The sequence below is a fragment of the Bombina bombina genome, chromosome 6, assembly GCF_027579735.1.
Source record: "Bombina bombina isolate aBomBom1 chromosome 6, aBomBom1.pri, whole genome shotgun sequence".
NCBI lineage: Eukaryota > Metazoa > Chordata > Amphibia > Anura > Bombinatoridae > Bombina > Bombina bombina.
This window is the reverse complement of record NC_069504.1, coordinates 496,652,987-496,679,082: the sequence shown is the minus strand read 5'-3', so window position 1 is coordinate 496,679,082 and position 26,096 is coordinate 496,652,987. Positions and strand designations below refer to the sequence as shown.

Here is a 26,096-nt window from a genome sequence, read left to right as displayed (position 1 = left end):
GGTGTCTGTCTCCATCTCCCTGCGCCTCTCACAGTAAGCAGTTTTTATTGTACATAATGACAGATGGTACAGAGAGTCATCAGTTATACTGTCTGTCTGTCTGTCCCATTCACTGTTAGCAAAACATGTTCTTGAAGTTCTGCTGTAGAATATAAAGCAACTCCATGGTGGGCCACATATGTGCTGTCGTGCTGTTAGACCTATCATTTTGCACACATATTTCCAAGGACAAGGGCATTTTTTGTTCTTCTAAAGCCAATGAACATACCTGAAAACCATGTTAACAACACATATTAATAATCATTCCTCCACAGTTGTAAACACTGATACCTATAAAATTCTTATATACTCTGGGCACCCTATCATTCCCATAGACACTTCTGGATGCTAGAGTAAATATATATGGGTTAAATTAAAACACCATATCCACTAAAAAAATAATTTTCAGTGGTTTAATAATGTGCGTGAGTTTCTTTTGTGGAATCAGATGAAATTGTCCAAAAATCTATGCATGAGGAAAAAGTATAAAATAAAATAAATAAATAAAATAGCTATTTTATCCAATCAGAATGAAGCTCCCTGTCCCTTTTTATGCCTGTATGGGAATTTGTTTTAATTCTGATCCAATCACAATTGTTCCTTTCAATGTATGATTAAAAAATTTAAAACATGGAAACTCACATACATTCACAATATTATTCCTATTATTTTCAAAGATATATTAAGTTAAGTCTATAATTCATATATGACATCAACATTATTAGAAAAATGTAGGAAGAAGAAATGGATATACCTGAGCACTCAAAATGAGCTAATACGAATTAATTAACAATATGAGTAGATGTGCATGACTGGGGTATTTATAAATAAAACATAACTTTTAATAATATCAGGGTAAAAGAATAGTAAATAATAGTGATAAACATTCACTCCGTGTAGTGTATATTAAAATCAATTAAAAAGATGAATGCTGCAGTGCCAAACATTTGGCCATACTAAGTATGTCAAGTGGGTGATTTACAATCTCCAGCACTATAGAGTGCTTAACAATAGCAAAAATACTAATTCAATAAGAAAAGGAAGTTACACTTCCACAAAATCTGATGCTGAGTACAGTGCTCAGCCGATGTTAGCTTCAATTAAAGTCACACACTCTGTATACAATTACCAAGTAGGGTTGATCTATCCATGTATAAACCTGTGTTATGAGTCAAAAAGAAACCCAATTCGCAGGAGAGAGGTGTAAGTGCAAAGGCTAAACCGCTAACATGTATATGTCGCTATGAGCAATTATACCCACAAGAAGTGTGTGCGTGGTGGGTAAGTCTGGCAAGGGTGTACCACAATATGCTCACGGATTGCACAATAAACTAATCTAAAAAGAGGATTGACCTCGCACAAATTATCTAGCTAGTGCAATACTGGAGCGGTACTACGCCTTGTCAGAATCCCATACTATATATTGTATATTGATACGAGGTATTGGTGACCTGAGTAAAGTCAGATACATAAGCCAAGGAAATGGCTAATAGGTTTGGAAGGGATACTTCGTAGTAAGCATATGACAACGCGACCTAGTGTTCCACAGATAAACACACACACTATATCACTGTCAGCATTCATAAAGAGCGCCTTTATTATTATCCTTAAAGGGACACAATACCCAAATTGTTTCATTCATGATTCAAATAGAGCCTGCAATTTTAAGCAGCTTTCTAATTTACTCCTATTATACATTTTCTTTGTTCTCTTGCTATCTTTATTTAAAAAAAAAGTAATGTAAGCATAGGGGCGTTCCATTTTTGGTTTAATGTAGCCACTAATCAGCAAGTGCTACCCAGGTGCGGAACCAAAAATGGGCTGGCTCCTATGCTTACATTCCTGCTTTTTCAAATAAAGATAGCAATAGAAAGAATTTATTTTTTATAATAGGAGTAAATTAGAAAGTTGCTTAAAATTGCATGCTCTATCTGAATCACAAAATAAAATGTTATGATTCGTAAAGAGCATGTAGTTTTAAGACACTTTCCAATTTACTTCCATTATCAAATTTTGCACAGTCTTTTTATACAAGATTACATTTGTCTAAGGAAATAAGGAACTCCTGAAAGAGGCTTAATCTACCCCTACCAGAACTTCTGGATCGGGGCCACAAGGTAACTTTCTTAGGTTTCCAAATAGATTCAGTATCCATGAGTCTTTGTCTAACAGAGGGGAGAAGGTTAAAATTGGTGTCAGCTTTACTTTACCTTCAGTCTCTCTCAATTCCTTCAGTGGCTCTGTGTATGGAAGTGCTAGGTCTCATGATTGCAGCCTCAGATGCAATTCCATTAGCTCAATTTCACATGATGAGGCCTCTTCTGATTTGTTTGCTGTGTCAATGGTGCAGGGTTTATACTCAGCTGTCTCAAAGGATATTTTTGGATTCCAGTAAAAGTCAGTCTCTAACCTGGTGGCAGGATAATCAGTTTACTATTCAGGGGGCTTCTTTTGCTCATCCTATCTGGACTGTGATCCCTACATATGCAAGTCTTTCAGGTTAGGGAGATGTTTAGGGTTCCCTGACAGCACAGGGAGTTTTGGAGGTGAGGTTACCAATCAATGTTCTAGAACTTTGTGCAAATTTTCAGGGCCATTCAAGTCTGGCCTCTGTTGAAAAGGAAGTCTCATCTCCATTTCCAGACAGACAATGTCACAGCAGTAGCTTAAATCAACCATCAGTGGGGAACTCGCAGTTCCCTGGTGATGATGGAGGTGTCTCGGATTCTCTCCTGGGCAGAAGTCAATGCTTGCCTGGTCTCTGCAATTCATATTTCAGGAGTGAACAACTGGGAGGCAGACGTTCCCAGTTGTCAATCTCTACATCCAGTGGAGTGATCTCTTCACCAGGATGTGTTTAATTAGATTGCTTATCTTTGGGGTCTCCCAGAAATAGATCTGATGGCCTCTTGTTTGAAAAACAACTTCCCAGGTTCTTTGTGAGGTCCAGGGATCCTCAGGCAGAGTTAGTGGATGCTCTACTAGTTTCTTGGTCTTTTCGGCCTGCTTATATCTTTCCACCTCTGGTTCTTCTTTCCAGAGTGATTTCCATGATAAGGCAAGAGAAGTAATCTGTCATCCTGATTGCCCCAGCTTGGTCTCACAGGATTTGGTATGAGGATCTGGTTCAGATGTCCAGTTGCCTCCTTGGCCTCTTGCTCTGTGGTCAGACCTTCTGTCCCAAGGTCTTTTCTTCCATCCGGATCTCAAGCCTCTGAAATTGATTTCATGGAAAATGAATGCTTAGTCCTTAGACATAGGGGTTTCTCTGATTCTGTGACTGAAACCCTGATTCAAGCTTGTAAGCCTGTAACTATGAAAATCTTTCACAAGCCCTTCCTGATGCTCATAGTTTTTTGTTCAGGCTCTGCTTCATATTAAACCTGTAATTAAGCCCTTTTCTCCTCCATGGAATCTTAAAGTGATGGAAAAGTTAGCTTCAAATCGATGAAGTATAGCATTATGTGTGACAAATAAATATAAGGTTCATTCATCATTTTCTATATATTGTAATAATAATAAAGTTATTACCTTTATCAAGTTATTTCATAAAGTTACTAAATTCAACCCTTATATATATTTTTTTTTCTCCCTTGATCTTGTTTTTTTTTTAAGCCAATTGATTTTCTGGCCATTAGGCGGCCGTCACTCAACATCATCTGCCCCTATATTTATCTGCGCATGCGCTAGTTACTTATTCTAAACCTAGCTAACCAGGCTCGCTCTCGTTTCGCGCATGAGTATTAATTCTAGCTTGGAAACCATTTAGATGTCGTCTGCATAATATACGGATCAGCGATTATCGCATGCGCAGTGAAAAAAGCTTCGGTGAATAGCGCATGCGCATTGGAAGTTTGATTTGTGAAGCACATTTTACAGGGGTGGAGAGTGGGTGGGACCGCTAAAGACATCAATACTTGAAGAAGACGGAAGTATGGTTTGGGTGGAGTCGGGAGACAAAAGGTAGGAAATTTCAAATAAAGTTTTTTGGCAGAAAAAAATCGATAATAGCAAAAAAAAACTTAGCGACTATATTAAGGAAAGATTGATAAATGCTAGATTGTCTTCATAACAGCATAACCTTACCTTCACTTTAACCTGGTGTTAAGGGTTTTTGCAGGCTTCTTCTATTGAGCCTATGCATAAATTGGACATTAAAATACTTTCTTGGAAATTATTTATTTTGGCTATTTCTTCTTCTAGAATAATTTCTGAGTTATCTTCTCTTTCTTGTGAACCTCCTTATCTGATTTTTCTTGAGGATAAGGCTATTTTATAGACGTCATTTAATTTTGTACCTAAGGTTGTTTCTTCAGATAACAGGGGGTTTTATAGAATGCTTTGGGTTTGGGTATCTATGCCTCCTCCTAGTGGTAGAGAAGAGTAGTTCCCAAGAGTAAAGTATCGTGGGCTCTCACCACCATGAAAGAAATGGATTTATCACTAAAGCATAAATTATGTTTCTATGGTGAATTTATGTAGATAAGTTGTGCATAAAGTTTTTATCTGGAGTAGAATGGCATGCTAAGTGTGTTGTACACTTTTCTTTTAAACTGCATTATACTGTGCCTACATCATACTTTACATTATTATTGAATGTTGTTTTAATTAACATTTGGTTGTTTTCAATGGCTCCAAGAAATACATTTAAATTTTAATACATAAAAACTCAGAAATTAGTATTTATGTTGTTTTATTCTATCAATCAATTTCTCTATTTTTCTTCAATTGTTTGTCTCCAAAACAGTCTCCAGCAATGCAGGTCCCAAATGATGAGAAGAAAAAGTTTGATAAAGATTTTGACAAGTTCCAAAAAGAATTAGAGAAACAGATTAAAGACTTCCAGAAAACACACCCAAAACCAAGTCAGTATAAAAAATTGGTTGTTTCATTACTGTTACCTGTAGCTTAAAGGGACAGTACACTGTAAAATTGTTTTTATATGAATATATTTTAAATGACTTGTTATACCAGCTACAGAGTATACAATTTCTTTCATGTAATTAGCAAGAGTCCATGAGCTAGTGACGTATGGGATATACATTCCTACCAGGAGGGGCAAAGTTTCCCAAACCTCAAAATGCCTATAAATACACCCCTCACCACACCCACAAATCAGTTTTACAAACTTTGCCTCCCATGGAGGTGGTGAAGTAAGTTTGTGCTAGATTCTACGTTGATATGCGCTTCACAGCAGGCTGAAGCCCGGTTTTCCTCTCAGAGTGCAGTGAATGTCAGAGGGATGAGAAGAGAGTTTTGCCTATTTGAATACAATGGTCTTCCTCTAGGGGATCTATTTCATAGGTTCTCTGTTATCGGTCGTAGAGATTTCTTCTCCTACCTCCCTTTTCAGATCGACGATATACTCTTATATACCATTACCTCTACTGATTCTCGTTTCAGTACTGGTTTGGCTATCTACTATATGTAGATGAGTGTCCTGGGGTAAGTAAGTCTTATTTTTTGTGACACTCTAAGCTATGGTTGGGCACTTTATATGTAAAGTTCTAAATATATGTGTTTAAACTTATATTTGCCATGATTCAGGATAATCAGTATTCCTTCATTCAGACTGTCAGTTTCATTATTTGGGATAATGCATATGAATACATTTTTTTTTCTTACCTTGAAATTTTCAATTGACTTTTTTCCCTGCGGGCTGTTAGGCTCGCGGGGGCAGAAAATGCTTAAATTTATTGCGTCATTTTTGGCGCAAACTTTTTTTGGCGCAAAATTTTGTCATTTCCGGCACCGTTGTTGACGCCGGAAGTTTGTTCGTAGTTACGTCATTTTTTGACGCATTTGTGTTCAGACTTTTTTTGCGCTAAAAAATGTGGGCGTCGTTTTCAGCGTCAGAGGATGTGGCGTCATACTTGGCGCCAAAAAATATGGGCGTTGTACTTGGCGCCAATAATGTGGGCGTCATACTTGTTCCACTTTTTTTTTCACATTATTTAAGTCTCACTTTTTTGTTGCTTCTGGTTGCTAGAGGCTTGTTTATTTTACTTTTTTTCCCATTCCTGAAACTGTCATTTAAGGAATTTGATAATTTTGCTTAATATGTTGTTTTTTCCTATTACATATTGCAAGATATTCAAACACTGTTCCTGAATCAAGAAATGCTGAGGGATTCCTGTTGACTGATATCAGTCCTACCAAAGCTAAGTTCATTTATTTTAATGTTATGAATGTTTATCTTTAGCTATGGTTTGTAATAAGTTATGATAAACTTTTACATGCAGAATCCATTAGTATTTATGCTTTATATATTGCTATTCTTTTTATATCTTATGTGCAAGATATACTTAGAAATTTATAAGAATATTTTTCTGATTCTATTTTAAAGGCTTTGTCTGACATCCTGCCTTCTAATAAAAATTTTAGGTCTTTTTCAAACTTCTTTTTAGTTGATGAAGTTTCAAATGACCAACAACATAATGAATTATCCTTCTCTGATGGTGTTTTTTCTCATTCAGAATTTTTATTCATCAGATATTGACACTAACAAATCTACTTTTTTATTTTTTAATAGAGTACATTTGTTCTTTGTTCAAAAGGTGTTGATTATTTTGGATATTGAAGTAACTAGTTCTTTTGATTTTAAAAACTAGCTAACATTTCAATTCTGCTTATTTATCTTCTGTGGTTTCTTCAGAGGTTTTTTTTCCAGTTCCTGATACTAGGGAATGGAATAGGCTGAGAATTTTCTTTTAGTCCTTCTTTAAGGTTTTTAAATTGTATTCTTTGCCGGCAGTTAGTTTTCAGTTTTGAGGAAAGATTCCCCAAGCTAATGGGGCTATCTCTACTCCTGCTAAATATACTATTATTCTTATAGCAAATAGTATTTATTTTTTTCCTTCAGATGGTCGTATCTTATTTAAGGAAAATTATTTTCAGGTACTTTTCTTAGACCTGTAATTTATTTTCTTTCATGTAATTAGCAAGAGTCCATGAGCTAGTGACGTATGGGATATACATTCCTACCAGGAGGGGCAAAGTTTCCCAAACCTCAAAATGCCTATAAATACACCCCTCACCACACCCACAATTCAGTTTTACAAACTTTGCCTCCGATGGAGGTGGTGAAGTAAGTTTGTGCTAGATTCTACGTTGATATGCGCTCCGCAGCAAGTTGGAGCCCGGTTTTCCTCTCAGCGTGCAGTGAATGTCAGAGGGATGTGAGGAGAGTATTGCCTATTTGAATGCAGTGATCTCCTTCTACGGGGTCTATTTCATAGGTTCTCTGTTATCGGTCGTAGAGATTCATCTCTTACCTCCCTTTTCAGATCGACGATATACTCTTATATATACCATTACCTCTACTGATTCTCGTTTCAGTACTGGTTTGGCTATCTACTATATGTAGATGAGTGTCCTGGGGTAAGTAAGTCTTATTTTCTGTGACACTCCTAGCTATGGTTGGGCACTTTGTTTATAAAGTTCTAAATATATGTATTCAAACATTTATTTGCCTTGACTCAGAATGTTCAACTTTCCTTATTTTCAGACAGTCAGTTTCATATTTGGGATAATGCATTTTAATTTAATATTTTTTTCTTACCTTAAAATTTGACTTTTTCCCTGTGGGCTGTTAGGCTCGCGGGGGCTGAAAATGCTTCATTTTATTGCGTCATTTTTGGCGCGGACTTTTTTGGCGCAAAAATTCTATTTCCGTTTCCGGCGTCATACGTGTCGCCGGCAGTTGCGTCATTTTTTGACGTTATTTTGCGCCAAAAATGTCGGCGTTCCGGATGTGGCGTCATTTTTGGCGCCAAAAAGCATTTAGGCGCCAAATAATGTGGGCGTCTTATTTGGCGCAAAAAAATATGGGCGTCACTTTTGTCTCCACATTATTTAAGTCTCATTTTTTATTGCTTCTGGTTGCTAGAAGCTTGTTCTTTGGCATTTTTTCCCATTCCTGAAACTGTCATTTAAGGAATTTGATCAATTTTGCTTTATATATATGTTGTTTTTTCTCTTACATATTGCAAGATGTCTCACGTTGCATCTGAGTCAGAAGATACTACAGGAAAATCGCTGTCAAGTGCTGAATCTACCAAAGCTAAGTGTATCTGCTGTAAACTTTTGGTAGCTATTCCTCCAGCTGTTGTTTGTATTGATTGTCATGACAAACTTGTTAAAGCAGATAATATTTCCTTTAGTAAAGTACCACTGCCTGTTGCAGTTCCTTCAACATCTAAGGTGCAGAATGTTCCTGATAATATAAGAGATTTTGTTTCTGAATCCATAAAGAAGGCTATGTCTGTTATTTCTCCTTCTAGTAAACATAAAAAATCTTTTAAAACTTCTCTCCCTACAGATGAATTTTTAACTGAACATCATCATTCTGATTCTGATGATTCCTCTGGTTCAGAGGATTCTGTCTCAGAGGTTGATGCTGATAAATCTTCATATTTATTTAAAATGGAATTTATTCGTTCTTTACTTAAAGAAGTCCCAATTGCTTTAGAAATAGAGGATTCTGGTCCTCTTGATACTAAATCTAAACGTTTAAATAAGGTTTTTAAAACTCCTGTAGTTATTCCAGAAGTTTTTCCTGTCCCTGATGCTATTTCTGCAGTAATTTCCAAAGAATGGGATAATTTGGGTAATTCATTTACTCCTTCTAAACGTTTTAAGCATTTATATCCTGTGCCGTCTGACAGATTAGAATTTTGGGACAAGATCCCTAAAGTTGATGGGGCTATTTCTACCCTTGCTAAACGTACTACTATTCCTACGTCAGATGGTACTTCGTTTAAGGATCCTCTAGATAGGAAAATTGAGTCCTTTCTAAGAAAAGCTTATCTGTGTTCAGGTAATCTTCTTAGACCTGCTATATCTTTGGCTGATGTTGCTGCAGCTTCAACTTTTTGGTTGGAAACTTTAGCGCAACAAGTAACACATCGTGATTCTCATGATATTATTATTCTTCTTCAACATGCTAATAATTTTATCTGTGATGCCATTTTTGATATTATCAGAGTTGATGTCAGGTTTATGTCTCTAGCTATTTTAGCTAGAAGAGCTTTATGGCTTAAAACTTGGAATGCTGATATGGCTTCTAAATCAACTTTACTTTCCATTTCTTTCCAGGGTAACAAATTATTTGGTTCTCAGTTGGATTCCATTATTTCAACTGTTACTGGTGGGAAAGGAACTTTTTTTCCACAGGATAAAAAATCTAAAGGTAAAAACAGGGCTAATAATCGTTTTCGTTCCTTTCGTTTCAACAAAGAACAAAAGCCTGATCCTTCATCCTCAGGAGCAGTTTCAGTTTGGAGACCATCTCCAGTCTGGAATAAATCCCAAGCCAGCTAGAAAGGCAAAGCCTGCTTCTAAGTCCACATGAAGGTGCGGCCCTCATTCCAGCTCAGCTGGTAGGGGGCAGGTTACGTTTTTTCAAGGAAATTTGGGTCAATTCTGTTCACAATCTTTGGATTCAGAGCATTGTTTCAGAAGGGTACAGAATTTGTTTCAAGTTGAGACCTCCTGCAAAGAGATTTTTTCTTTCCCGTGTCCCAGTAAATCCAGTAAAAGCTCAAGCATTTCTGAAATGTGTTTCAGATCTAGAGTTGACTGGAGTAATTATGCCAGTTCCAGTTCCGGAACAGGGGATGGGGTTTTATTCAAATCTCTTCATTGTACCAAAGAAGGAGAATTCTTTCAGACCAGTTCTGGATATAAAAATATTGAATCGTTATGTAAGGATACCAACGTTCAAGATGGTAACTGTAAGGACTATCTTACCTTTTGTTCAGCAAGGGAATTATATGTCCACAATAGATTTACAGGATGCATATCTGCATATTCCGATTCATCCAGATCATTATCAGTTCCGGAGATTCTCGTTTCTGGACAAGCATTACCAGTTTGTGGCTCTGCCGTTTGGCCTAGCTACAGCTCCAAGAATTTTTACAAAGGTTCTCGGTGCCCTGCTGTCTGTAATCAGAGAACAGGGTATTGTGGTATTTCCTTATTTGGACGATATCTTGGTACTTGCTCAGTCTTTACATTTAGCAGAATCTCATACGAATCGACTTGTGTTGTTTCTTCAAGATCATGGTTGGAGGATCAATTTACCAAAAAGTTCTTTGATTCCTCAGACAAGGGTAACCTTTCTGGGTTTCCAGATGGATTCAGTGTCCATGACTCTGTCTTTAACAGACAAGAGACGTCTAAAGTTGATTACAGCTTGTCGAAACCTTCAGTCACAATCATTCCCTTCGGTAGCCTTATGCATGGAAATTCTAGGTCTTATGACTGCTGCATCGGACGCGATCCCCTTTGCTCGTTTTCACATGCGACCTCTTCAGCTCTGTATGCTGAAGCAATGATGCAAGGATTACACGAAGATATCTCAATTAATATCTTTAAAACCGATTGTTCGACACTCTCTAACATGGTGGACAGATCACCATCGTTTAATTCAGGGGGCTTCTTTTGTGCTTCCGACCTGGACTGTAATTTCAACAGATGCAAGTCTCACAGGTTGGGGAGCTGTGTGGGGATCTCTGACGGCACAAGGAGTTTGGGAATCTCAGGAGGTGAGATTACCGATCAATATTTTGGAACTCCGTGCAATTTTCAGAGCTCTTCAGTTTTGGCCTCTTCTGAAGAGAGAATCGTTCATTTGTTTTCAGACAGACAATGTCACAACTGTGGCATACATCAATCATCAAGGAGGGACTCACAGTCCTCTGGCTATGAAAGAAGTATCTCGAATTTTGGTTTGGGCGGAATCCAGCTCCTGTCTAATCTCTGCGGTTCATATCCCAGGTATAGACAATTGGGAAGCGGATTATCTCAGTCGCCAAACGTTGCATCCGGGCGAATGGTCTCTTCACCCAGATGTATTTCTTCAGATTGTTCAAATGTGGGAACTTCCAGAAATAGATCTGATGGCGTCCCATCTAAACAAGAAACTTCCCAGGTATCTGTCCAGATCCCGGGATCCTCAGGCGGAGGCAGTGGATGCATTATCACTTCCTTGGAAGTATCATCCTGCCTATATCTTTCCGCCTCTAGTTCTTCTTCCAAGAGTAATCTCCAAGATTCTGAAGGAATGCTCGTTTGCTCTGCTGGTAGCTCCGGCATGGCCTCACAGGTTTTGGTATGCGGATCTTGTCCGGATGGCCTCTTGCCAACCGTGGACTCTTCCGTTAAGACCAGACCTTCTGTCACAAGGTCCTTTTTTCCATCAGGATCTGAAATCCTTAAATTTAAAGGTATGGAGATTGAACGCTTGATTCTTGGTCAAAGAGGTTTCTCTGACTCTGTGATTAATACTATGTTACAGGCTCGTAAATCTGTATCTCGAGAGATATATTATAGAGTCTGGAAGACTTATATTTCTTGGTGTCTTTCTCATCATTTTTCCTGGCATTCTTTTAGAATACCGAGAATTTTACAGTTCCTTCAGGATGGTTTAGATAAGGGTTTGTCCGCAAGTTCTTTGAAAGGACAAATCTCTGCTCTTTCTGTTCTTTTTCACAGAAAGATTGCTATTCTTCCTGATATTCATTGTTTTGTACAAGCTTTGGTTCGTATAAAACCTGTCATTAAGTCAATTTCTCCTCCTTGGAGTTTGAATTTGGTTCTGGGAGCTCTTCAAGCTCATCCGTTTGAACCTATGCATTCACTGGACATTAAATTACTTTCTTGGAAAGTTTTGTTCCTTTTGGCCATCTCTTCTGCCAGAAGAGTTTCTGAATTATCTGCTCTTTCTTGTGAGTCTCCTTTTCTGATTTTTCATCAGGATAAGGCTGTGTTGCGAACTTCTTTTGAATTTTTACCTAAAGTTGTGAATTCCAACAACATTAGTAGAGAAATTGTGGTTCCTTCATTATGTCCTAATCCTAAGAATTCTAAGGAGAAATCGTTGCATTCTTTGGATGTTGTTAGAGCTTTGAAATATTATGTTGAAGCTACGAAATCTTTTCGTAAGACTTCTAGTCTATTTGTTATCTTTTCCGGTTCTAGAAAAGGCCAGAAAGCTTCTGCCATTTCTTTGGCATCTTGGTTGAAATCTTTAATTCATCTTGCCTATGTTGAGTCGAGTAAAACTCCGCCTCAGAGAATTACAGCTCATTCTACTAGGTCAGTTTCTACTTCCTGGGCGTTTAGGAATGAAGCTTCGGTTGACCAGATCTGCAAAGCAGCAACTTGGTCCTCTTTGCATACTTTTACTAAATTCTACCATTTTGATGTATTTTCTTCTTCTGAAGCAGTTTTTGGTAGAAAAGTACTTCAGGCAGCGGTTTCAGTTTGAATCTTCTGCTTATGTTTTTCGTTAAACTTTATTTTGGGTGTGGATTATTTTCAGCAGGAATTGGCTGTCTTTATTTTATCCCTCCCTCTCTAGTGACTCTTGTGTGGAAAGATCCACTTCTTGGGTAGTCATTATCCCATACGTCACTAGCTCATGGACTCTTGCTAATTACATGAAAGAAAACATAATTTATGTAAGAACTTACCTGATAAATTCATTTCTTTCATATTAGCAAGAGTCCATGAGGCCCGCCCTTTTTTTGTGGTGGTTATGATTTTGTATAAAGCACAATTATTCCAATTCCTTATTTTATATGCTTTCGCACTTTTTTATCACCCCACTTCTTGGCTATTCGTTAAACTGAATTGTGGGTGTGGTGAGGGGTGTATTTATAGGCATTTTGAGGTTTGGGAAACTTTGCCCCTCCTGGTAGGAATGTATATCCCATACGTCACTAGCTCATGGACTCTTGCTAATATGAAAGAAATGAATTTATCAGGTAAGTTCTTACATAAATTATGTTTTTCTGATGTTGCAATTGCTTCATCTTTCTGGTTGGATACTTTAAGATCAAGTATCGGTTTATGATTTGTTTAGCATTGTTAAAAGGACAAAATCTACTACTTATTTGAAGTTCAGACTAAGTGCTATTGCATTGTCTTGTTATCTTGCATTTGTTGATTGTGCAAGTCCAGTGTGTTGACTGGTCCTTTAACTTGTTTAACCTGCTAATAATTTCATTTGTGTTGTCATTTTATTAAATATTTTCGCAAATGAGGTTTAATCCATATTTCTTTTTTTCCAAGATAATCAATTATTTGGTTCATAATTGGATTCAATTCTTTAACTGTTACTCTGGGCTTCAAGATTGAGTTCTAAGACTAAAACTTTAAGCTTATATTAGTTTTCTGTTCTTACTAAGGAACGGAATCCTGAATTCTTCCCCAAGTAACATGTTTATAATTGGAAGTTTTTTTCCTCATTCAATTAAGTCTTTTAAAAGTTCAAAGTCAGCTCCCCAAATTTGCATTTAGGTGCAGTTCTTATTCCAGCTTGGCTGGTAAGGGGCAGGTTAAGACTTTTTTGAAATTTATTTGGTTCTATTCGGTCCAAACTTCTTAGACTTTGGGTACAGAATAGGTTTCAGAGTAAAACCGTCTGTGAGAAGTCTTTTTCTCTATCATATTCCAGCTATTCCAGTCAAACTAACACTTTCCTGAAGTGTGTTTCAGACCTATATGTTTTGGGTACTGGTGAAGTGCGGCTGGTCACCTGTTGGGGCTCAAGCGCTGCTCAGACCTGGAGTTTTCTGGGGTATTTATTCCAGTTTCATTTTAGGAACTGGGTCTTTTTGAACTGTCATATAAGTGTACCATCTTTTAGAATGGTGTTTATATGGTCTATTCTGCCTTTTTGGTCAGTGATGGCATTATTTGTTTACAATAGATACAATAGATGCATATCTTCATTTTCTGTTTTCATTCAGATTATTTTTTATTTTTTGAGATTCTCTTTTTTTGACAAGCATTACCAATTTGTTGCTTTTCCTTCTGGTCTAGCGACAGCTCTAAGAATCTTTTCAAGGTTCTCAGTGTTTCTTATTTGGACTGTATCGTGGTATTGGCTCAGTCTTTTCATTCTGCAGAATCTCATACGATTCAACTTTGTTGTTTCTTCAAGACATGGTTAGAGGATCTTTTTATCAAAAGCTCCTTGATTCCTCACACAAGGGTCACCTTTTTTAGGTTTCCAGATAGATTGTGTCAATGTTTTTGTCTCTAACAGACAAGTAACAAGTTTATTGGGTTCCGTTTGTCGGAACCTTCAGTCTCTATTATTTCCTTCAAGTTGCTATATATGCATGGAAGTTTTAGGTTTCATGGCTGCAGTATTGGATTCGATTCCCTTTGCTCATTTCATAGGAAACCTTTCCAGTTTTTTATGCTGAATAATGGTGCAGGGATTCTAGGATATCACTTTTTATATCTTTGAATCCTAATGTTTAACTATCTTTGATTCGGTGGTTAAGATCACCATCATTTAGTTCTACAGGTCTCTTCGGTTCTTTCAACCTGGACCATGATCTCTACAGATGCGAGTCTTTTAGGTTGGGAGGCTGTCTGAGGATCTCTGTCAGCACAAGGAGTTTGGAAATCTCAGGAGGCGAGATTACCATTTGATATTTTGGAACTCTGTGCATTCTCAGAGTTCTTCAGTTTGGTTTCTTTTTGAAGAAGAGACGTTTTTTCAGACAGACAATGTCACAACTGTGGCATATGTCAATCATCAGGGTGGGACTATCAGTCTTTAGGCTGTGACAGAAGTATCTCGGATATTTGCTTGGGCTAAATCCAGCTCCTATCTAATTTCTCTGGTCTTTTTCCCAGGTATAGACAATTGGGAAGCGGATTATCTCTGTTAATCAAGCTTTACATCCGGGAGAATGGTCTCTTTACCCAGTTATGTTTTTCAATTTTTCAGATGTGAGGGCTTCCAGAAATAGATCTGATGGCATCTCATCTAAATAAGGAACTTCCCAGGGGCCTATTCAGGTCCTGGGATCCTCAGGCCGAAGTAGTGTATGCATTAACACTTCCTTGGAATTATCAATCTGCCTATATATTTTCATCTCTGGTTCTTCTTTTTAGAGTGATTTTCTAAATCCTCAGAGAGCAATCTTTGGTGTGGCTGGTGGCTCCAGCATGGCCCCACAGGTTTTGGTATATGGTTCTTGTTCGGATGTCCAGTTGCCAATCTTGGTTACTTCCATTAAGGCCAGACCTTATATCTTAACATTCGTTTTTTTCATCAGGAATTCAAATTATTAAATTGATGGTATGAAAATTTAACGCTTAGTACTTAGTCATAGAAGTTTCTCTGACTCAGTGATTAATGCTATGTTGCAGGCTCGTAAATCTGTGTCTAGTAGGATTTATTATTGAGTTTGGAAGATTTACATCTCATGATGCTCTTCTTATGAATTCTCTTGGCATTCTTTTAGAATTCCTAGGATTTTATACTTTCTTCATAAGATTTTTGTCTGCATGTTCCTTGAAAGGACAAATCTCTGCTTTTTGCTGTGCTGTTTCACAGTAAGAATTGCTAAATCTTTCTGATAATCATTGTTTTGTTCAGGCTTTGGTTCGTATCAAGCCTGTCATTAAGCCAATTTCTCCTCCTTGGAGTCTTATTTTGGTTCTGAAGGCTTTACAGGCTCTTCTGTTTGAGCATATGCTTTCTTTGGACATTAATTACTTTCATGGAAAGTATTGTTCTTTTTAGACATCTCTTCAGCTAGAAAAGTTTTTGAATTATCTGTTTTTTCTTGTGAATCTCCTTTTTCTGATTTTTCATCAGGATAAGGTGGTTTTTGTGGTCCTCATTTCAATTTTTACCTAAAGTTGTGAATTCTAACAACATTAGTGGAGGAATTATTGTCCCTTCCTTGTGTCGTAATCCTAAGAATACTTTGGTAAGATTCTTACATTTTTTGGATGTGGTAAGAGTTTTGAAATATTATGTTGAAGCTACTCAGATTTCAGACAGACTTCTAGTCTATTTGTTATCTTTTCTGGTTTTAGGAAAGGTCAGAAGGCTTCTGCCTTTTCTTTGGCATCTTGGTTAAAGCTTTTGATTCATCATGCTTATTTGGAGTCGGGTTAATCCCCGCCTCTGAGGATTACGGCTCATTCTACTAGGTCAATTTCTACTTCCTGGACTTTTAAGAATGAAGCTTCTGTTGATCAGATTTGCAAAGCAATGACTTGGTCTTCTTTGCATACTTTTACTAAATTCTACCATTTTGATGTTTTCTCTTCTTCAGAACCAGTTTTTGGTAGAATAGTACTTCAGGCAGCTGTTTCAGTTTGATTCTTCTGCTTAGATTTCAGTTTTTTTCATTATAAAAATTGAAACTTTTGATTTGGGTAGTGGATTAATTTTTTCAGCGGAATTGGCTGTCTTTATTTTATCCCTCCCTCTCTAGTGACTCTTGCGTGGAAGTTCCACATCTTGGGTATCTGCTATCCCATACGTCACTAGCTCATGGACTCATGGACTTGCTAATTACATGAAAGAAAACATAATTTATGTAAGAACTTACCTGATAAATTCATTTCTTTCATATTAGCAAGAGTCCATGAGGCCCACCCTTTTTGTGGTGGTTATGATTTTTTGTATAAAGCACAATTATTCCAATTCCTTATTTTTGATGCTTTCGCTCCTTTCTTATCACTCCACTTCTTGGCTATTCATTAAACTGAATTGTGGGTGTGGTGAGGGGTGTATTTATAGGCATTTTAAGGTTTGGGAAACTTTGCCCCTCCTGGTAGGAATGTATATCCCATACGTCAATAGCTCATGGACTCTTGAAATGAATTTATCAGGTAAGTTCTTACATAAATTATGTTTTATGAGAAATAGCATTTTCAGGTTTATTTTTTGACTGTGAAACATCAGTCTGCTAGTGTAATCTAATTGCAGTTGCCTGCCTGCTAGCGTGTGTGCCAGGCCCACCTGCCCAGTGCCACCACTCATATCTGGTGTAACAGTAGTGTAAATAATTAAAAAAAAAAAAAAAACTTTTTTGACTGTGAAACATCAGTCTGCTAGTGTAATCTAATTGCAGTTGCCTGCCGGCCAGCGTGTTAACCAGGCCCACTTACCCAGTGCCACCACTCATATCTGGTGTAACAGTAGTGTAAATAATTTAAAAAAAACAAAAACTTTTTTGACTGTGAAACATCAGTCTGCTAGTGTAATCTAATTGCAGTTGCCTGCCTGCTAGCGTGTGTGCCAGGCCCACTTGCCCAGTGCCACCACTCATATCTGGTGTAACAGTAGTGTAAATAATTTAAAAAAAAAAACTTTTTTGACTGTGAAACATTAGTCTGCTAGTGTAATCTAATTGCAGTTGCCTGCCTGCCAGCGTGTGTGCCAGGCCCACTTGCTCATTGCCACCACTCATATCTGGTGTAACAGTAGTGTAAATAATTTAAAAAAAACAAAAACTTTTTTGACTGTGAAACATCAGTCTGCTAGTGTAATCTAATTGCAGTTGCCTGCCTGCCTGCCTGCCTGCCAGCGTGTGTGCCAGGCCCACTTGCTCATTGCCACCACTCATATCTGGTGTAACAGTAGTGTAAATAATTTAAAAAAAAACAAAAACTTTTTTGACTGTGAAACATCAGTCTGCTAGTGTAATCTAATTGCAGTTGCCTGCCTGCTAGCGTGTGTGCCAGGCACACTTGCCCAGTGCCACCACTCATATCTGGTGTAACAGTAGTGTAAATAATTTAAATAAAAAAACTTTTTTGACTGTGAAACATCAGTCTGCTAGTGTAATCTAATTGCAGTTGCCTGCCTGCCTGACAGCCTGTGTGCCAGGCCCACTTGTCCAGTGCCACCACTCATTTCTGGTGTAACAGTAGTGTAAATAATTAAAAAAAACAAAAAACTTTTTGGACTGTGAAACATCAGTCTGCTAGTTTAATCTAATTGCAGTTGCCTGCCTGCTAGCGTGTGTGCCAGGCCCACTTGCCCAGTGCCACCACTCATATCTGGTGTAACAGTAGTGTAAATAATTTTTTTTAAAAAAAAAACTTTTTTGACTGTGAAACATCAGTCTGCTAGTGTAATCTAATTGCAGTTCCCTGCCTGCCAGCGTGTGTGCCAGGCCCACTTGCCCAGTGCCACCACTCATATCTGGTGTATTAGTAGTGTAAATAATTGAAAAAAAAACTTTTTTGACTGTGAAACATCAGTCTGCTAGTGTAATCTAATTGCAGTTGCCTGCCTGCCAGCGTGTGTGCCAGGCCCACTTGCCCAGTGCCACCACTCATATCTGGTGTAACAGTAGTGTAAATAATTTTTAAAAAAAACTTTTTTGACTGTGAAACATCAGTCTGCTAGTGTAATCTAATTGCAGTTGCCTGCCAGAGTGTGTGCCAGGCCCATTTGCCCAGTGCCACCACTCATATCTGGTGTAACAGTAGTGTAAATAATTTAAAACAAAAAAACTTTTTTGACTGTGAAACATCAGTCTGCTAGTGTAATCTAATTGCAGTTGCCTGCCAGCGTGTGTGCCAGGCCCACTTGCCCAGTGCCACCACTCATATCTGGTGTAACAGTAGTGTAAATAATTTAAAACAAAAAAACTTTTTTGACTGTGAAACATCAGTCTGCTAGTGTAATCTAATTGCAGTTGCCTGCCTGCCAGCGTGTGTGCCAGGCCCACTTGCCCAGTGCCACCACTCATATCTGGTGTAACAGTAGTGTAAATAATTTTAAAAAAAAAACTTTTTTGACTGTGAAACATCAGTCTGCTAGTGTAATCTAATTGCAGTTGCCTGCCTGCTAGCGTGTGTGCCAGGCCCACTTGCCCAGTGCCACCACTCATATCTGGTGTAACAGTAGTGTAAATAATTAAAAAAAAATATATTTTTTAACTGTGAAACATCAGTCTGCTTGTGTAATCTAATTGCAGTTGCCTGCCAGCGTGTGTGCCAGGCTCACAGCGTATGCTGTGCCCACTTGCCCAGTGCCACCACTCATCATATCTTGTTTAATAGTAGTGTAAGTGTACATTTAAAAACTAAAAAACACTTTTTGGACTGTGAAACATCAGTCTGCTTTTTTTGTGTCAGGCTCACAGCTTATACTGGGCCCACGTGCCCAGTGCCACCACTCATATCTTGTTTAATAGTAGTGTAAGTGTATATTTAAAAAAATAAAAACTTTTTGGACTGTGAAACATCAGTCTGCCTTTTTGTGTCAGGCTCACAGCATATACTGTGCCCACTTGCCCAGTGCCACCACTCATATCTTGTTTAATAGTAGTGTAAGTGTACATTTAAAAAAAAAAAACTTTTTGGACTGTGAAACATCAGTCTGCTTTTTTGTTTCAGGCTCACAGCTTATTCTGGGCCCACTTGCCCAGTGCCACCACTCATATCTTGTTTAATAGTAGTGTAAGTGTACATTTAAAAAAATAAAAACTTTTTGGACTGCGAAACATCAGTCTGCTTTTTTGTGTCAGGCTCACAGCGTATGCTGTGCCCACTTGCCCAGTGCCACCACTCATATCTTGTTTAATAGTAGTGTAAGTGTACATTTAAATAAATAAAAACTTTTCGGACTGTGAAACATCAGTCTGCTTTTTTGTGTCAGGCTCACAGCGTATACTGTGCCCACTTGCCCAGTGCCACCACTCATATCTTGTTTAATAGTAGTGTAAGTGTACATTTTAAAAAAAATGACAGGCAGAGGCAGGCCACCCCGCAGGTGCCGTCGTGGTCATGGTGCTGTGATTCCCTTTGGCCCTAGAATAATGCCCAGTGTTCAGAGGCCACGTCCCATGAACTCGAAAAATCCTGAGGAAATAGTTGACTTTTTAACACAGGACACCCAATCTTCTATAGCTTCCGCTCCGAACCTTGACGCACCATCCTCCTCCAGCTTATCTTCGGGCACCTCTCAAGTTACCACTCGCCCGCCTGCCGCCACCACCAACACTAGCACCACAGCCGCTTCACTTGATCTGTCAGAGGAGTTATTTACACAGCAATTGGAAGAAATGAGTGATGCGCAACCATCATTGACAGAGGATGTAGATAACAGTGATATGTCTCAGTCAGGCAGCATTACATGGACGTACGGTGTGATGATGATGATGTTGTACCCGCTGCTGCTTCCTTTGTTGATTTGTCAGATACAAGTGAAGCGGTTTATGATGATGATGCGTCCGTGGATGTCACGTGGGTGCCCGCTAGAAGAGAAGAAGAACAGGGGGAAATTTCAGATGGGGAGACAGAGAGGAGGAGGAGGACGAGTTGGAAGCAGGGGGAGGTCATCGCAAGGAGCTAGTGGCACAGTCAGACAGCATGCATCGGCACCCGGGGTCAGTCAGACAGCACGCCAATCTACGCATGCTGTTGCCACCACCAGAATGCCGTCATCGCAGAGCTCAGCAGTGTGGCATTTTTTTTGTGTGTCTGCCTCTGACAACAGCAATGCCATTTGCAACCTATGCCAAAAGAAACTGAGTCGTGGGAAGTCCAACACCCACCTAGGTACAACTGCTTTGCGAAGGCACATGATGGCACATCACAAACGCCTATGGGATCAACACATGAGTAGAAGCAGCACACAAACTCAAAGCCGCCATCCTCCTCCTGGTCCAGCATCTTCAGCAACATCAACCACTGCTGTCCTCCTTGCCCCCTCTCAACCATCTGCCACTCTGTCTCTCTTCCGGAGCAGTTCCTGCTCATCTGCCCACAGTCAGGTGTCTGTCAAGGACATGTTTGAGCGTAAGAAGCCAATGTCACAAAGTCACCCCCTTGTCCGGCGTCTGACAGCTGGCTTGTCTGAACTCTTAGCCTACCAGCTTTTACCATACAAGCTGGTGGAGTCTGAGGCATTCAAAAAATTTGTAGCTATTGGGACACCGCAGTGGAAGGTACCCGGCCGAAATTTCTTTGCACAAAAGGCAATCCCCAACCTGTACTCGATTGTGCGAAAGGAAGTAATGGCATGTCTGGCACACAGTGTTGGGGCAAGGGTCCATATGACCACTGATAGCTGGTCTAAAAAGCATGGTCAGGGCAGGTATATTACCTATACTGCGCATTGGGTAAACCTGCTGACAGCTGACAACGATGGAATGCGTGGCTCTGCAGAGGAGGAGTAGGTGACACCGCCACGACTTGCAGGCAGGCCTGCTGCCACCTCCTCTACTCCTCCTACTCCATCCTCTTCCATAACCTCCTCGGCTGAGTCCTCTTCTGCTGCTGCATCTTGTTCCACATCAACGGCACCCCCCCAGCTCCGCAGGTACTATTCCACATCCCGGATACGGCAGTGTCACGCCGTCTTGGGGTTGACTTGCCTGAAAGCAGAGAGTCACACCGGACCAGCACTCCTGAACGCACAGGTTGATCAGTGGCTGACTCCGCACCAACCGGAGATCGGCGAAGTGGTCTCTGACAACGGAAGTAATTTGGTGGTGGCATTGAAATTGCGCAAGTTGACACATGTGCCGTGCATGGCACATGTGTGTAATCTGATCGTACAACGCTTTGTGCATAAGTACCCAGGCTCACAGGACGTCCTGAAGCAGGCCAGGAAGGTGTGTGGCCATTTCAGGCGTTCCTACACGGCCATGGCGCACTTTTCCGATATCCAGCGGCGAAACAACATGCCAGTGAGGCGCTTGATTTGCGACAGCCCGACACATTGGAATTCAACACTCCTAATGTTCGACCGCCTGCTCCAACAAGAAAAAGCCGTTAACGAGTATTTGTATGACTGGGGTGCTATGACAGCCTCTGCGGAGCTGGGAATTTTTTTGCCACGTTACTGGACGCTCATGCGCAATGCCTGTAGGCTCATGCGTCCTTTTGAGGAGGTGACAAACCTAGTCAGTTGCACCGAAGGCACCATCAGCGACATCATACCATTTGTTTTCTTCCTGGAGCGTGCCCTGAGAAGAGTGCTGGATCAGGCCGTAGATGAGCGTGAAGAGGAAGAGTTGTGGTCACCATCACCACCAGAAACAGCCTTATCAGCATCGCTTGCTGGACCAGCGGCAACGCTGGAAGAGGATTGTGAGGAAGAGGAGTCAGAGGAGGAATGTGGCTTTGAGGAGGAGGAGGAGGAAGACCACAACAGGCATCCCAGGGTGCTCGTTGTTACCTATCTGGTACCCGTGGTGTTGTACGTGGCTGGGGGGGAAGAAGATACCTTCAGTGACATCACTGAGGATGAGGAACGGGACATGAGTAGCTCTGCATCCAACCTTGTGCAAATGGGGTCTTTCATGCTGTCGTTCCTGTTGAGGGACACTTGTATAAAAAAGCTGAAGGAGAACGACCTGTACTGGGTGTCCACGCTACTAGACCCCCGGCATAAGCATAAAGTGCCAGAAATGTTACCGAATTGCCACAAGTCGGAAAGGATGCAGCATTTCCAAAATAAATTAAAAAGTATGCTTTACACAGCGTATAAGGGTGATGTCACAGCACAACGTGAATCTAACAGGGGAAGAGCTGAAAGTAATCCTCCGTCTCCCACAACCACGCCGGCAAGGACAGGACGCTTTCCAGACGTGTTGCTGATGGAGGACATGCAGAGCTTTTTAACTCCTATGCATCGCCACAGCCCTTCGGGGTCCACCTTCAGAGAACGACTCGACCGACAGGTAGCAGACTACCTCGCCTTAACTGCGGATCTCGATACTCTGAGGAGCGATGAACCCCTTGACTACTGGGTGTGCAGTCTTGACCTGTGGCCTGAGCTATCCCAATTTGCAATAGAACTTCTGGCCTGCCCCGCTTCAAGTGTCCTGTCAGAAAGGACCTTCAGTGCAGCAGGAGGTTTTTTCACTGAGAAGAGAAGTCGCCTAGGTAAAAAAAGTCTAGATTACCTCACCTTTATTAAGATGAATAAGGGATGGATCCCGAAGGGACTGACATTGGGCGATACATTCGAGTAAAAAAGGCCTGATGAGATGAGCTGCCTTGGGCTAAAAATGGTCCACACGCTGCTGTATTTTATCTTCGAATGCCGGATGACTTGCGTGACTTATCCGCCACCAACTAGGGTTCAAGCTGCAATGTTTTAGGGCACTTTCTGTCTGGGAAACAAACATTAATTTTTCTGGCTGCTGCTACAGCAGCGGCTGCAACAATACCTAATTTTTCAGGCATGTGTACATGCCAAATTTTTCTGGCCCCTGGTGCTGCACTGTAGCTTCAAAAACAAAAACAAAACCAAAAAAAGACACTTAACAGGTATTAAACTGATAGGAATAGTACTACTTAACACACCACTCCTATCTGGTGGCACATTAGATTGCATGTGCCCCAAATTTGAAGTAGGAGGACCGACCAAGCATCTTTTTCCATCTCCCGGTTCCTAAAATCCATGCCATATACACATCCCCTGATAGGGGACACCGCAGTGGAAGGTACCCGGCCGAAATTTCTTTGCACAAAAGGCAATCCCCAACCTGTACTCGATTGTGCAAAAGGAAGTAACCTTACCATGGGTCCCAGAATGCACGTCTTGTAATTCTCTGTCTGGGAAATTATCTATCAAATCTATTTATCTATCAAATCTATCTATCGTATCTATCAAATGTATATTGCATCTATTGATCTATCTATCTAATCTATGTATCTATGTATCCATCTATCTATCTATCTATCAAATCTATCTATCTCGTGGCCGGACTGACCAAGCATCTTTTTCCATCTCCCGGTTCCTAAAATCCATGCCATATACACGTACCCTGATAGGCGACGTAACAGGTATTAAACTGATAATAATAGTACTACTGAACACACCACTTATATCTGGTGGCACAGTAGATTGCACGCGCAGTGCCCCAAATTTGAAGTAGGAGGACCGACCAAGCATCTTTTTCCATCTCCCGGTTCCTAAAATCCATGCCATATACACGTCCCCTGGTGCCGCAACTGCCTCTGGGAACCTTACCATGGATCCCAGACCGCACGTCTTGTAATTCTCTGTCTGGGAAATTATCTATCTATCAAATCTATCTATTTATCTATCAAATCTATCTATCTATCTATCTATCTATCTATCTATCGTATCTATCAAATGTATATAGCATCTATTGATCTATCTATCTAATCTATGTATCTATCTATCTATCAAATCTATCTATCTCGTGGACGGACTGTTTTGTGACAGCCACTTGTGTTTCGGCCAAATGTCCGTCGGCCAAATGTCCGTCGGCTAAAAGTCCGGCCACGTTTGCACGCGCAGTGCCCCAAATTTGAAGTAGGAGAACCGACCAAGCATCTTTTTCCATCTCCCGGTTCCTAAAATCCATGCCATATACACGTCCCCTGATAGGGGGCGTAACAGGGATTAAACTGATCAGAATAGTACTACTTAACACACCACTCATATCTGGTGGCACAGTAGATTGCACGCGCAGTGCCCCAAATTTGAAGTAGGAGGACCAACCAAGCATCTTTTTCCATCTCCCGGTTCCTAAAATCCATGCCATATACACCTCCCCTGGCGCCGCAACTGCCTCTGGGAACCTTACCATGGGTCTCAGATTGCACGTCTTGTAATTCTCTGTCTGGGAAATTATATATCTATCAAATCTATCTATTTATCTATCAAATCTATCTATCGTATCTATCAAATGTATAATGCATCTATTGATCTATATATCCAATCTATGTATCTATCTATCAAATCTATCTCGTGGTTGTGCAAATGGACTGTTTGCAGTTGTTTGCGGTGCGTTAAACGGGGAGTTTGGTCTGTCACTGTGAAGCGTGCGTAACCCTTACACTACCTGATCGATACAACATCATACCTGATGTTTTAAAGCTCGTTATTCCAAACAATTTAGGAATGTTGGGTGATTTATGCCCTTTATGGATTAAAACCAGACTCATCAACTATGCAATTTTACGTGGGAGTTTTGCCATGGATCCCCCTCCGGCATGCCACAGTCCAGGTGTTAGTACCCTTGAAACAACTTTTCCATCACTATTGTGGCCAGAAAGAGTCCCTGTGGGTTTTAAAATTTGCCTGCCTATTAAAGTCAATGGCGGTTCGCCCGGTTCGCCCGTTCGCGAACAGTTGTGGATGTTCACATTCGCCGTTCGCGAACGGAAAATTTTCAGTTTGCGACATCACTAGAGCTTATTACAATAATGTAAAGCAGTAATAGCACAGTGATGATCAAACTACAAACGTTACTTATCTTTGGATGTCGAATAAGGCATATGTTAGACCTCTCTTCCAGATGTTACCAGAAACTTCTCCTTTGATCACTGGCTCCAAGCTAAATAGTCCCCCTTTAGGAAGTCTAATAATTAAAACTGTTAGTGTAGCAGGCGTGTCTAATATTATATCAATCATATTTCGTAGCAAAATATTCAAATCAGCCAATAGGAATGCAAGGTACCCCAAATATAAAAGGGGTAGCTTGCATTCAATCTTCAGTGTGCAGCGGAGATCGCATGATGTGGATCCTCCACGCTGAATGTCGTCATCGCGGCCAGTCCTGCTCAGCTCTTCGCCGCCACAGCTCTGTGCCACTGTGATGAAGATAGAAGATGCCCCTGCGATGGATGAAAATGTCGCCACCTGGATGAAGACTTGTTGCAGCCTGGATGAAGATGGATGTCCGGACTTCAGGAACTGTGAGTACATTTCTTTGGGGTTTTGTTTTTTTGGGGTGTTTCTTTTGTTTTTAGATTAGGGCTTTTTTAAATGTTTTATGTGCAGCAAAAGAGCTAATTTTTTTTTTTTAGACTTTTTTTTATTTTGGGAGGTTGGTTGGGTGGGAGGGTTTTACTGTTGGGGGTACTTTGTAATTTTTTTATGTAAAAGATTGCTTCAGGGCAATGCCCTACAAAAGGCACTTTTATGGGCTATTGGTAGTTTATTGTTACATTAGGGGGTGTTTTTCTTTTGGGGTGGCTTTTTGTTTTAATAGGGGTATTAGATTAGGTTTAATTTTTATTATTTTGGATCATTTAGTTTATTATTTTTTGTAATTTTAGATTTTTTTTTTTTTTTTTTTTTAAATATTTATAGTCTAAGTTTAGGTGGGGGGTTTTCACAGGTAAATTTTTATTTATTTTAAGATAGTTGTATTGTGACTTTAATTTAAAGTTAGGGGGTGTTAGGTTTAAATGTTAATAGTTTAATTTGCTGTGTCGTGATGTGGGGGGGGTGGCGGTTTAGGGGTTTACAGGTTTAGTTTAGAAGTTGCGATATGGGGGGCCGGCGG

The 26,096-nt window shown here is 39.9% G+C and overlaps 1 protein-coding gene across 1 annotated transcript in view; it reads left to right on the top strand.

The window, feature by feature from the left end:
* The window catches only part of LOC128663164 (protein ERGIC-53-like), a 289,668-nt gene that overhangs the window by 8,478 nt on the left and 255,094 nt on the right, over positions 1–26,096 (top strand). The window contains exon 3 of the mRNA XM_053717359.1: positions 4,787–4,904. Coding sequence (XP_053573334.1) covers positions 4,787–4,904 — 118 coding nt within the window. The remainder of the gene's footprint in view (positions 1–4,786; positions 4,905–26,096) is intronic.